This window comes from Labeo rohita, chromosome 7, assembly GCF_022985175.1.
Source record: "Labeo rohita strain BAU-BD-2019 chromosome 7, IGBB_LRoh.1.0, whole genome shotgun sequence".
Taxonomy (NCBI): Eukaryota; Metazoa; Chordata; class Actinopteri; order Cypriniformes; family Cyprinidae; genus Labeo; species Labeo rohita.
In genome coordinates, this window is record NC_066875.1 from 57,993,921 (window position 1) to 58,007,204 (window position 13,284).

The 13,284-nt window shown below is 35.9% G+C and overlaps 1 protein-coding gene across 1 annotated transcript; it reads right to left on the bottom strand.

Annotated features, from left to right (window-relative positions):
- Positions 1 to 5,993: 5,993 nt before the first annotated feature.
- On the bottom strand, positions 5,994 to 12,489 carry si:cabz01074946.1 (T-lymphocyte surface antigen Ly-9). Its single transcript, XM_051115674.1, has 6 exons — positions 12,242 to 12,489; positions 11,695 to 12,009; positions 11,345 to 11,620; positions 7,893 to 8,024; positions 7,763 to 7,805; positions 5,994 to 7,673 (listed from the first exon to the last, which is right to left on the bottom strand). The coding sequence occupies exons 1-6, from the start codon at positions 12,309 to 12,311 to the stop codon at positions 7,616 to 7,618; spliced, it is 894 nt and encodes a 297-aa protein (XP_050971631.1). The 5' UTR covers positions 12,312 to 12,489; the 3' UTR covers positions 5,994 to 7,615.
- Positions 12,490 to 13,284: the final 795 nt, after the last annotated feature.

A 13,284-nucleotide genomic window follows, 5' to 3' on the forward strand; every position in this document is an offset into this window, starting at 1 on the left:
GTTTTTAGGTTGTGTAACCAGAGATGCTGATATGTCCGCAGTGCCAGGTTTTCACATCAAACCATTTTCATTCTCTACTCAAAATGCAACGTCTGTCCGACATCATGTCCAACGTCAACAAATCGGTTCTGTAGGGTAAAACAGTGCCTGCTTTAGGGGGTTCCCACATGAAATTCATTTTCAAAACTCACAACCGTACTTTAGGTGAATCTGCTGTGTGAAAAACAGAATACTAAAATGGACAACTAGTTGTCCCATCAGGTGTTGTAGTCTGTGCCCAATGCAAATGCTCAGTTATCTGTATAAAAGCTGCTGTCTAGTGATGGGTCATTCTGAATGATTTGTTAATTTTGAATGAATCTTTAATGTGACTTGGGAAGAACGAGTCGTCTCGGGGAGTGATTTGTTCATTCGCGAATCATGTTCTGTACTGGAATTAGTTCACTTGTTTCGAGCCTTCGGGTTTTTCGAGTCGTTCGTTCATCTTATGGGGCTGTCACGTGATGAATGAACGACTCGAACCCGAAGACTCGAGAGATGAACAAATCAATTCTCTTTCCAGCTCAGACTGCATTAGTTAAACTTATGGGGCTGTCACGTGATGAACAAACGACTCAAACCCAAAAACTTGTCAGATAAGAGGTGAGGTGAGCTAATCATAGACTAAAGTCCAGGTAAACAATAAATTAATCTTTTCTGATTCTTATAGCATTATAGTTTTGCCTTGTTTGTAGTGTAATCAACCATTATGTAAGCAGTAGATGTGGTAGGGAAGTAACACGTAATTTTTAATTATATTTTGCTAAAATGAACGAACTGAATCAAATGACTCGAAAAAAGATTCGTTCATTTTGCTGAACGAGACTCAAAAAGGTCAGAGTCGGTAAAATGATCCGAACTTTCCATCACTACTGCCGTCGCTTTGACGGGTGAAATCGGGCCTTAGCTGAACTTGCCATATGACTTTACATGTGCACTTTGGATGTTGTTATCTTTGATATTTACTTTAGTCAGTGTCACTATGGTTCAGGGTGATATTCACTACGGCAGGGGTTTTCAAAGTTGCTCCTGGAGGGCTACTGCCCTGCAGATTTTATCAACCTGCTCCAACACACTGGCATGGAAGTTTCTAGTGAATCTGAGGAACTCTTAAATTAACTGGTTCAGGTGTGTTTAATTTGGGTTAAAGCTAAACTCTGCTGGATAGTGGCCCTCCAGGATCAGGTTTGGATATGGGCTTGATATTTCAAAACAAGGGTTGTACCAAGTGAGCCTTGTGCCAAAAAAAGTGACAGTTGACCTGATGATGTAAAGCCAATAGTTATACAGTTCATGTTTTTGTCTTTTAAAAGACTGTAATAGTTAAAAGTAATAGCTAATAGTGAGACTGTGTGTCATGATGCTGTATTTTTCTGCTTTTTAAAAATGTATCATGCAGTGGAATGTACAAATCATGATTGTATGTACAAAACCAATACTTTTTAGGAAATAGATTTTAAAAAAAAAAATAAAAAAAAAAAAAAAACACTGTGATATCAAAGTTGATACTGTAGCTGTATGTTAGACTTTGCATTTGTCATTATATTATTAATATTTTATTAAAGTCAAGTTAAAATGGAGTTGAAATGTTTTTGACCAGCGAATGTCAGACATCTTTGTGTTTGGTCCATCACTAGAACAGTCACATCTGAGAGAATAAGTGGATTGGATTAACTTTTTATAAACTTACAGGTTATAAAGATTTTTGGAGCTACTATCAAACCAAAATTTATGCAGACACCTTCAACATTTCTCACATTATCACAGTTTATTCGCTATAGTTTAGAAAATGGTAATAAAATATGACAAGAGTTAAACTGTGTCAGACCAAATTCATCTTGATAATGTCAGATAACTTTGATAGTAAGGTATGTAACAAAAAATGTGTCAGGTCAAAGTGTCAAATCAAATTTTAGGACTTTACAAGTAGTGTCCTTTAAAGAAGTTTTAGGTATAAAACAAAACTAAAAATAAAAAGCTACAGTAAAAAAAAAACAAAACAAAATAAAAAAAAAATAAAAAAATTAAAATTATATATGTCAACATTTCAAAAACCAGTAAAAGCTGCTAGGACTAAATATTTTTCTAAGATTATTAAAAAAATTGTCATAGACCAAGAACTTTTTTTTTTTTTTTTTGTACAATTAACTGTTATAAATCCTTTTTCAGTTGTTCTCCCAAATTTGCCACAAGCACTTTGTGATAGTATTCTAAATTTCTTTACAAACACGATTGCAAATTTTAGATTTCATACTCTATGGGGTTAGATCTCTGCCACAATTCTGAGGATGAAAAATCATATTTTGAGTGCGCAAAAGTGCATTTTGCACATGCGGCAACTGAGTTTTGTGGAGAAAATGTCCGTCTCGCAAAGAAGAAAGTATTTTGAGTGCACAAAAATCAATTTTGCATTTAAAATAAGTTTTTGGATGTATGCAGACCTTTTCTTTTTTTTTCTGCGTAAAAAAGTTTTACTAGCTTGCTTCCTTGATGCCCAACTTCAGTGCTCTCTAAATGCCGACAGCTGGAAAAAAAAAATTAGAATATCAACTTGCATAATAATTATGCATGCACTGTTGTGATTGGTTATCAAGGCAGCCAATCAGAATTTAGCAGCCTCATCTCTGATTGGCTGGAACTATGACATTGTGTTGAGCAAGCGAGCTGTTGGCATTTAGAGAGCACTGAGGGTGGGCATCAAGGGAGCAAGCTAGTGAAATATTGCATGTGCAAAAGAGAAGGTCTGCACACATCCAAAAATGTATTTTCATGCGCTCAAAATACTTTCTTCTTTGCAAGATGGACATTTCCTCCACAAAACAAAAGCAAAATGCACTTTTGTACACTTAAAATATGATCTTTCATGCTCAGAATTGTGGCAGAGAACTAATCCCATAATACTCAGCCTTCTTTGTTTGATCCGTCTAGCTTCAGTGTTTAATTTCGATTTGAGGCCTTTTTTCTTTGAAACCTTTTAAGAAATGGTCAATCAGTTAAACCCCACCACCTCCCATCAGAATAAACTACCTACATTTGTTTTTAAATCCTTAAAATAACTGGCACCCATTTATTTGTTGAGCCTTTTGTCTGTATATAACCCACTGAGATCTCTCAGATCTACAGTTCAGGATGTTGACCTTTCCTAGTGCAAGACTAAAACTGAAAGAAGATCGGGCCTTTTCTGTTGTTGCACCATTGTGAAAACTTATTTGTTTTCTTTGGCTTTTATTGTATTATAGAGTTTAATATAATCTCTTTTACAGTTTGTCTTGTTTTGAATGCTGTTATATAAAATAAAAATGAAGTTAGCCCCTTTCACACAGCAATCCTGGTAAATTGCCATAAAATTACCCGTATGACTTCAAAATACAAATATGTTGTTCACACAGGTAGTATGATGGCGGTACAATGACGGTAAATTCTGTGATGTCAGTCATCGGAAATGACATGTAAAAGCTGTGCCATTGTCTTCATTTGCCTGCATGAGAGTCACAGCCCTGATGAACAAAAAAAAAAAAAAAAAAAAAAGGAAAAAGTGGTTTAGTTTCACAATGGTCAAAGAAGTCCATCTAATGCATATTTACAATGAGAAACTAATTAAAAAAGAAAACAGGTCTTTGTAAACAGCTCAGAGTCATCACGTCATTTCCATAAGAAAGCTATGACTGGCCCAAAGCAGACTTTATTTGTCAGCACCTTTTCCTTGCTCATTCCAGTAATCTTCATTCTGCGTTTACACAGAACACATTACAACTAAAATTACAATTTCTCATACCAGTAATTTGTCAGAATTAATTTAGGCTACTGATGCTTTTGGAAAGGTCCAGTTCACACATGATCTCTAAGAGGTAATTTACAGGTAATTTACCAGTGCATATTTATATGCTATGACTATATTGCTATATTGCTATTGCTACACACACACACACAGCCAACCAGTACTTTATTTAACCCTTGCAAGTCACAAGGGAGATTTTTTTTTTGAGATGTTTCAGTCAAAATCTTATTGAGATTCACTGTTTGGAGTTTTGTTTGGCATAAATTAGATATCCTGTTTGTCAAATTAATGGTACTTTGTTACATTGTACAGAAGGTCTACATGCATTTCTGTTAATAATAACTTATGTGTTTTCTGTACAAGCATTTACAGAAACTGTTGCATCACTTTTAGAATAAGTGACTCTGAAATTCCCTTGTATTTTGTTGATGTAAATATATTGATTTAATTTTCATTTATGTTCTTTCTGCAAAACAACCATGAGTCAAAAAAGTATGTAATATTTACAATGTACATAAATATTTATAAAGTGAATAAAACTTTTGAAATAATCCTGAAATAAAGTCACAGTTTGGAGAAGTGTGAAAATTTCGTGGAATATGCATTAATGGAACCAGTTTCTTAAGTATTTACTCATATCCAGATCTGCTGAAATACAGGTCATATGTCCATTTCTGAGTAAAGTTGACCACTTCCCTTTGACGAGACAAAAACAGCACTCACAATGACCTCAAAACAGACTTGTCAGCACTGACAAAAGACACATACGTACTTCTGAAATTCATCATAAGCAGAAATTACGTTGAAAAAAAAAAATTTACGTTTTTTTATTACTATTGTGATTGTTTTTTTCTTTATTTGAAAAAATAACATTACAGACATTTAATGACAGCGTAAATACCAAAAAAAAAAAAAAAAAAAAAGAAAGAAAAAAAAGATACACAAAAAACACATGTACAGTGATTAATACTTAAGGGTAACTTAAAAGGGATGTACAAATAAGCCATGGCAACAAGTTACCACACACTGTAAAAAGTGATACTGACTTAACATAAAAAAAAAGAATAATTAAGTAACCTGTTGCCTTAAAATTATTAAGTAAATAATACTAAAAAAACCTTTGTATCTTAGCCCCATTAATTCATGTGAACTGCATTTAATTTTTTATATATTTAAATGCAACGTTGTATCTATAAATTAAAATGAAATAAAAACTAGACACACAAAACTTACATACAGATAACAAAATTTGTACAGGTTCTCAAAATCAAGCTTTCTTTATTTCAAAGGCCAGACTAAAAAAAATGTGTCTTTAACTGGGACCTAAAAACCTCTATCAATGGAGCCTGCCGAATATACAGGGGGAGACCGTTCCATAACTATGGACCTACTACTGAAAAGGCACGGTCACCTTTTGACTTCTTATTTGATTGAGGAACGATCAGCAACGACTGATTTCCTGATCTAAGTGATCTAGCTGGTACATAAGACCCTAAGAGATCACTGATGTAATTTGCTGCATTTTAAACAACCAATATAATGAAATGAAAGCAGCCAGAATCTTCTAAGATCCATGTTGGGTGTAAACCATTGTTTAGCAGCAGTGAAGCCAGACATTATCAAACTAATTGTAAACTTAAAAGAAGGATCATCATTAAACAATATAAGACAAGGATCAAGATCAAACTGCAACTCTGTAATATATTTTAGCACTTGAACTACATATTTCCAGAAATGGATGTCACTAAACAATCTCAAAATATATACAAAAATGTACCTTTAGAAGTATTATTACACAGACAGCAACTAGAGATGAAACTAGAGTTTCATCAAGTATCGTTTATATGGGGTACAATATATTTTGTGTACAGTTTTGAAATAAATAAGAGAATGCGAGGGGTTTTTGGAGGTAAGGCAGATTTAACCAAACTGTAGTCTAATATAGACTATAGAGTTCTCTATACAGCTAATATCTTCAAGGACCTATATGAACATTCAAGTAGTTGCTTATAGATCAAGGAGATTTCCAGTTCCACTTTAACACTGAGCTAGAAAATAGCGACTGCTTCAGAACTGGTTCAGGACAGACGCAAGCTGACCAGGGCTCTAGACTCATTCTTTCCACAGGTCACTCATTTGCAGCTTTCTCAGTTGGCTGCAGGAGCACAAAAAGTGGTTGTCTTTTTTTTTTTTTTTTTTTTTTTTTTTTTTTTGACTACAAACCTTTATCATAATTTATAGTTGTATATGGTAATGAAAAAGGTTAACCCTCAACCCATGCATTCTTTTTCATCAGTAGGCCTAGTATTATTTTTGGTTTAAATTTTGTTAATGGGAGTTCCTCTTTTGCTGTAAGTTGGGCTTAAGTCAGTTTCACTTTCACTTTCACTTTCACTTTCACTTTCGAATTTGCGATCTTGTCACATTTTACAAGTCAGATTATTGTCTGTTTTGCTTACATTTATACACCTTTCACTTTTTAAGACTAAAATAAAATGTGGATTTATTGGTAGCCTATTCTTTATTAAAAGCACAACAACAATAAAGCATTATTAACAAAAACGAATAAGATGAGGCTTGGCATACACCACATGCTTAGCCTAAATACCAACTAAATTACAGAACGTTTAGCAAACACTGAAGAATCAAATAAAAAAAATAATAATAAATTAAAAGAATGCCTCCATAACGTAACGTGAGGTAAATAACAAGCTTTTCAAAATGAAAACAAAATGAAACTATAAATGAAACTAATATGGCTGTCGGTGACAGTGCTTGCATGTTTATTTTTGATATTCACTGGTTGAAACGACCCCAATAATGTCATATTTAACCTCTGAAGTACGAATTTAAAAACGTGTATTTTATCCCCCAGAATGCCATTTTTAATAGGGGAGCCCCCTCGAAACACGATTGGGCTAGTTTTGGGATTCTTCTGCAGGAGCAATTGGGCGAAAATTAGAATTGGGTTGGCAACCCTGTAGAGCAAATGCTTTGGAGCAGAACAAACCATGCACTCGCACAAATGCGACCACGTTAAATTTTAACTAAATAAAACATATTTTGCAGAAGGCATGAAGTTTTGGTGGGTGATTGGCATACTAGACAAATAACAGATTGATCATGCATTGGTACTGTTGATCAGGCAGGCCTTTGTTTACCTTTGCTCATTGTTGTTTATTCATGACTTCAAATAAGAATCCCTCAGTGGGTTTTTACTGCAAACCATTAGGCCAAATTACACAAAGTAACTACTTGGGCATTAGTTAAAGCTCAAATTATGCTGACAGCTTCAAATACATAACAAAGGAGGTAAGGAGTAGTCTTCTTGAATATCCTGAAATGCGCAGTCCACTAGCATTGAATATATCACTAAATGTGAGCACACCTTTTTTTCACTCACATTTTTGAACAAGAAACCAGACAGTTTATTAAATTAAAAAACAAAAGCTGCCATGATGTGTTGAGATGGCCATAAGTGTCATATCCCTTCAAACTGAAGAAGCACAAGGCTTCAGATCTTCGAGCCAAATGTATTTTGAAGACAACATTCATTTTTTGCATCTTTGAAAAGCTTGTCGTAAGTACCAGAAATCATCATTCACACAGGTGACAGATGACACATTATATACACCGGATGCAATGAGGTCAAACCAAGAGTCACATCCTCCATACATTATTTGCTTAATGAACTTAAAAAAACTGAAAACATAATGGCACATGTTCCCTTTCATAATGCAACACACACCCGCTGATCAGTGTTCAGATGAACCTCATGCAAAAGAAGTTTTTGTTGTCTTACGCGTTTTCTTGTTTCCCCTGAACACCTCGGGAGTTGGTACGAAAACTGGTGGTGCTTCAAAAAAACAACAACAAAAATATTAAGGATTAGTACTGCAGTAAACTGAGTCTATTACATTTTTGATGTCTGTGGTGTGATGTTACCGTATACGCTGGTTGACTTCAGAGCAGGCAGCAATAATTTTTTCTGAAAAACATCAATCAGAGTTTATAAAGACCATATGAGTCATGTAAAACTTGTATTGTAAAGGTGATTACAATACTTGTTTGTTACCTTGATTTCTTGTTATTACATATGCTAAAAACCAAACAAACGCTGCTGTTAACACAAAAGTCCACATCACAGAGGAAACGCATGAACTGCACGAACTGCAGACGGTGCAGACATCACATTTCTGCTTCTCCTCTAAAAAAAAAAAAAAGAAAAGAATCAAACAACCGCCTTTGTTCACTCTGCTGTCAGTAAAGATTCTTTTCATATGATCACTGCAGGTTTTAGCACTTTTGCATTCATTATATTCACCTTTTGATGCATACAGCCAAACTCATAGCCGTTCAAAGTAGGCTACAGTGACTTTTAGAAACAACTGCTAACAGAACAGCAGCGGAAGTATAGTGTTAACTGCCGTAGCCAAACAAGGAAAAAGTCACTGCAAAATTAACTTTTACATGGTGTTTGATCATAAATGTGTTGGCACACAAGCACCCTACAATGATAAAAATCCACCCACTCCGTATTTTTTAATCCCCATCAAACTAAATCAGTCTCATTAGGCATGCCGTTTTGTTTCTCTAAGCAATGTGACATCACATTGTTTAGGCCCCACCCACAGCTGCTGACTGACAGCCCTGCACTGCCATAGTTTTCGCCCTTAGCGGGTTGTGTCTGGTTGTAGACAACAAATGAACAGATGAGACTGCATAACTTCTCATTTTCAACACCACACCCCTCAGTGACAACGATTTACTATATTCTCATTTTTATGAACCAGTACTGATTCATAAATCCCAATCGATCTTTTGGTCCATGCTGTTTTAGGTTTATGAATTAACAGTGCATAGTGCGCCTCCCATCCAATAAATCGCAATAAGCTAAGCTTTGTGTTACTTTTGATATGAAACAGGAAATTCAAGCAATAAATAGCGCTTTGGTGCTCTTTAATGTGGCCTGATAGAATGTTGTAGCTTCTAGGCACTCACCTGTGTGTAATCAAACGCATAGGAAAATCGTGATACATTCATGACAGTTTCATTTTTGTTCTGGATCCGGTGCTCTGCTGTTACACTGGAGTGCAATTGGACAGGGGTGGAAATTACAATTAAAAGTTATAATAGATCACCCTCAGTTTAATCTGTCAAAGTGATGGACGGCCTTTTTTTTTCAATCACTGATAAAAAAAAAAAATAAATAAATAATAAAAAATACATTTTCGGTTAACGCGACCTTCGGTTAACGCTGAAAAACCGAAGCAAGGATATACTAGATATACATAGACATACGACATACAAAACGTAAACAAAGCAGTGCTTGTTTACCATTTTAAATATCAGTTATGTCAATAACCTACTTCATTTTAAGTGGCTCATGTTGTTATGAAAATATTCACATATAGGAATGCTTGGGTAAGATCATGTTACATTAGAACAGTCTTCTGTTTGTGTCGCCTTTCATTTACTCACTCGTTATCATCACTTTCGCTTTAATTCTCCTGCACCTTTGCTCAGCGTTCCTGCTCGTGCCAATGGTCCCACAGCCCCACCTTTTTGAAGGTACTGCGCCTCAAAATCTACCTACAAAATCTACCTATTTATGTCTGCGCAACTCATTTCATTTCAGACCGCTTTGAGAATGTCATGTTGTTATAATGTTTAGCTAACGTTTTAACCATTTGTGTGCGTATGTTATCAAAGTATTTCAACAGATCAGCGGCACATTTATGATTTGTTTGTACCGTACTGTCCATCGGGTGGCGCTAGCAAACACACCCCTTGCGCTATCATGAGCTCTGTAACATTGCGCTGTTTCGTCCCACTTTCAGGTGTTTGTCTTCCCATATGTACAGCTAAACACTGCTTCACTCACTCTCAGGCTTGTTGCTTCTACCGACTGCTTATTGCTGTAGATGTGGGGGTGGGAATATGCAGCTCATTTGCATTTAAAACAGGTCTTTTTAGACTCCCCAAAACTGACATTTTCTAGATGTTCTAATAATTGATCTGTGGGCTATTTTAAGCTGAAACTTCAGACACCTTCTGAAGACACCCAAGACCAATATTACATCTTGTAAAGAGGGACATAATAGGTGACCTTTAAAGTTTTCTTTTAATTTAAGCGTGTGCGAATGTGGGTGCTCTACACATGCACACTACAGAGTTTCATTTCAAAAGCTCTGACTAATATGTGTAAGTTGTTATAGGTTTCTAGGTTTCTCCCTCCCACATCTCATCAGCGAGGGAATGTTATCGACTGTGAAACAGCAGCCCTATAAAGTAGTATGTGATTTCCGAGGCAGCTTCTGACTGGAAAAAAAAAAAGATGTTTCACATGTCTCTGCTTCCTTCCACTATAAAAAAAAGTTCATCCAAAATGCCCCGGTATGGCCATCTGCAAGATGTCTGCAAAGCATCTGATAAACAACTTTAAGATGTCAGTTTTACATACATTCTAAATTATAAACATCCTAAAGACATTTTCTACATGTCTGTTTGACATCTTATAGGAAACATCTTAGAGACATGTTGCAACACTAAAAAATACATCTTATAGACATCTGCATTATGTACATGTGCTAGCGTAAGCAAACTAAAATATACTTTGGGCTTCACAGATTATCAAAATGAAAGAATGTAGAGTGGGTTGTATAGATTAGTTGATGATTGGATTTTGAAATGGATTTTAAAATGGAGGTAGCCGAATGTGAGTTTGGAGGGTTGGATGACTGAAGTTCGGCTTACGTTTGGAAATGTGTTAAAGCTCAAAAACAAAGCGTTAAAGGGGTCATTGGATGCAAAGTTGTTGTTTGAACATTAATGTGTGTTGGCAGTGTGTGTACACATCTACCATATAATAACAAAATCCACCCAGTGTTTTTTATTTACCCTGTAAAAATAATTTCCCCTTTTTCAAATCAAGCCATTCTCAGCATCTTGTCTGTGTGACATCACACGGACAGAGGCCACTCCCATAATTGTTGATTGACACAGCCGTCTTACCTTAGCCCTGCCCTAACGAGCTGTAACAGCCATTGTTTTAATGCTGGAACAGGTACGTAGACAAGAAGCGACTTAAGCGACTGAGGTGTTCGGTTATTAAATGTACTAATGAAACTAGGGGTCGTCACTCCCCACATCTGAGCCGCTGAAGATGCAGTGGATTACATTTGTTTGTAAAGGGAATGCACCTCCTGATCTACATAAATGCGTCTATGTTCGCACAAATCATTCACCTTTTCTGATAAAGTGCTAGTTAGCAAGTTTCATGGCTAAATACGGCTAAAGTAAACTGCTCGTCACTCCATAAAGACACAAGAGGGGTGGGGCGAGAAGAGCTGATTTTGACAAGGTTAAAAGGGTGTTTTTTTACACTACCATTGAGAAATTTTAACAAAAGCATGACTTATAGACACCCTAAAGAATTCTATCAACTTGTGGAAAACGGCCATCTGATGACCCCTTTAATACCTAGTGTACAACAAGAAGAAGCAAAAATCTGTTGGTGAGACTCACCTGAACATCCTACTGTCACTTGATTAGTCACTGTCTGTTGACCACTGGAACCAGTGCAGTTGAACGTCACAATTCTGTTGACACTAAATGATGCGTAAAGAACCGACGAAGAGTTGACAGATTTTGTGATTCCTGAAATATATGATCCGTTGAACTCGCCATCAGGCATCCAGGAAAAGTTCACATTCTGGACATGTGTAGCGCACTCAAGGACAACATGGCACTTGTTGTCATTAAGGGAATGAAGCTTCTGGGTGACTTGTATCTGGAGACGTTCTGCAAGACGTTATATTGGTTACTCAGTCTGGTAAAGCTTTAGTAGATTGTTCACTATACTGAAGACGGCTTACCTTGAACTGACAGATGAACTTTAACTTGTGTCCGTATTCCACTTGAGGTGACCAAAGCCATGATGTACATCATGGTGTCATCCATTGTCAGATTTTTTATTGTCAAATCTCCCGTTTCTTTGTTAAGATCAAGTCGACCCTGATGTCTCCAAAACTTGTATATAGTCACTTCGCCGTCCTTAAGACTTGCAATGTATGTTGTGTTCTTATAAATAGACCACTGAACTCTGGTGAGATTCCATGATCTGTCTGCTCCAGATGTTAAGATGACTGAGTCACCGCGGTATCCAGTAATATATATGTCAGTGCCGCACACTGCAAAAATAAAGATGTCTGTTGATTTGCACGAACACACTAACATGCGAAGAAAAAGGAAGCACCCTGTTTCCAGTGAAGAAGAATTTAGATTCACTTTTTTTTTTGGTTTCTTACTAAGACATGTTCTTTCCTTCTCAAAAATTCTTCAATAATCTCACCTAAAAGACCAAACTGTATAACAATAACACAACAAACTACACATAATATAAGTGAATTCTGGTAAACTCACCGTGATGGATACACACAATAGACAGCAGCACAATTCGACATAGACTCATTGCTCGTTGACTTGTCGGCATAAATCAATGAGGTCCTTGAAGCTGTTGGCCTTTATTTACGCTGCCCCTAAACTTTATCAGACAACACAGCCAACGACTCCTACAGAGTCACTCAACAAACGCTTAAAATGGGAAGTGAGTCGAGAAGCATATTTCCTCCCACTGCCTATCTTGTGATAGCGGACATTTCACGAGTGGTGGAAAGTACAAAAGCAGACGTTTTTTTAAAATAAGCTCACGTGGTTTTAAACAAACTCTTTTTGGGAAACAAATAAAAAGACTGTTTCATTATATGTGATGTCCCCTACAGCTTTACTACATCAGTCGTAACTCTAGCATATATATCTATCTTAAAGGAGAAGTCCACTTCCAAAATAAAGATTCACATATAATGTACTCATCCCCTTGTCATCCAAGATGTTCATGTCTTTCTTTCTTCAGTCAGAAAGAAATTATGTTTTTTGAGGAAAACATTGCTGCGTTTTTCTCCATATAATGGACTGATGTGGTACTCCGATATTGAACTTCCAAAATGTAGTTTAAATGTGGCTTCAAACGATCACAAATGCGGTTGTAAACGATCCCAGCCGAGAAAGAAGGGTCTAGAGAAACGATTGGTTATTTTCATTACAATAATACAATTTATTTACTTTTTAATTGCCAAACGCTTGCCTTGTTTTATATGGAGGGCCAAATTACTCAAAATTAAATAATTAAATAAATGTTGAAATATATAAATAAATTGTTAAATGCATAATTTCATCAAAAAAAATACAATTGAAATACTTTTTCATCTCAAATGCTCATCTTGTCTTGCTCTGTGTATTCTGGCTCAAGACAGTTAGGGTATGTCAAAAAACTCCAATCGTATTTTCTCCCTCAACTTCAAAAATCATTTCAAAATCATCCTACATCGCTGCAGAAGTACCGACCCAGTCTTTGCAACGTGAACATGCAAAGAAGATCAAACACCCTTAACAAAAAAGGTAAAACA

What these genes read in the sequence shown, in the direction of transcription:
- si:cabz01074946.1 (XM_051115674.1), bottom strand. Translation starts at nt 12,311, where the DNA reads ATGCCGACAAGTCAACGAGCAATGAGTCTATGTCGAATTGTGCTGCTG. An exon ending in AGTTCATCTGTCAGTTCAAG is followed by an intron (nt 11,621 to 11,694) that starts GTAAGCCGTCTT and finishes AACGTCTTGCAG; the next exon opens with AACGTCTCCAGATACAAGTC. An exon ending in GAAGTCAACCAGCGTATACG is followed by an intron (nt 7,674 to 7,762) that starts GTAACATCACAC and finishes GTTTTTTTGAAG; the next exon opens with CACCACCAGTTTTCGTACCA.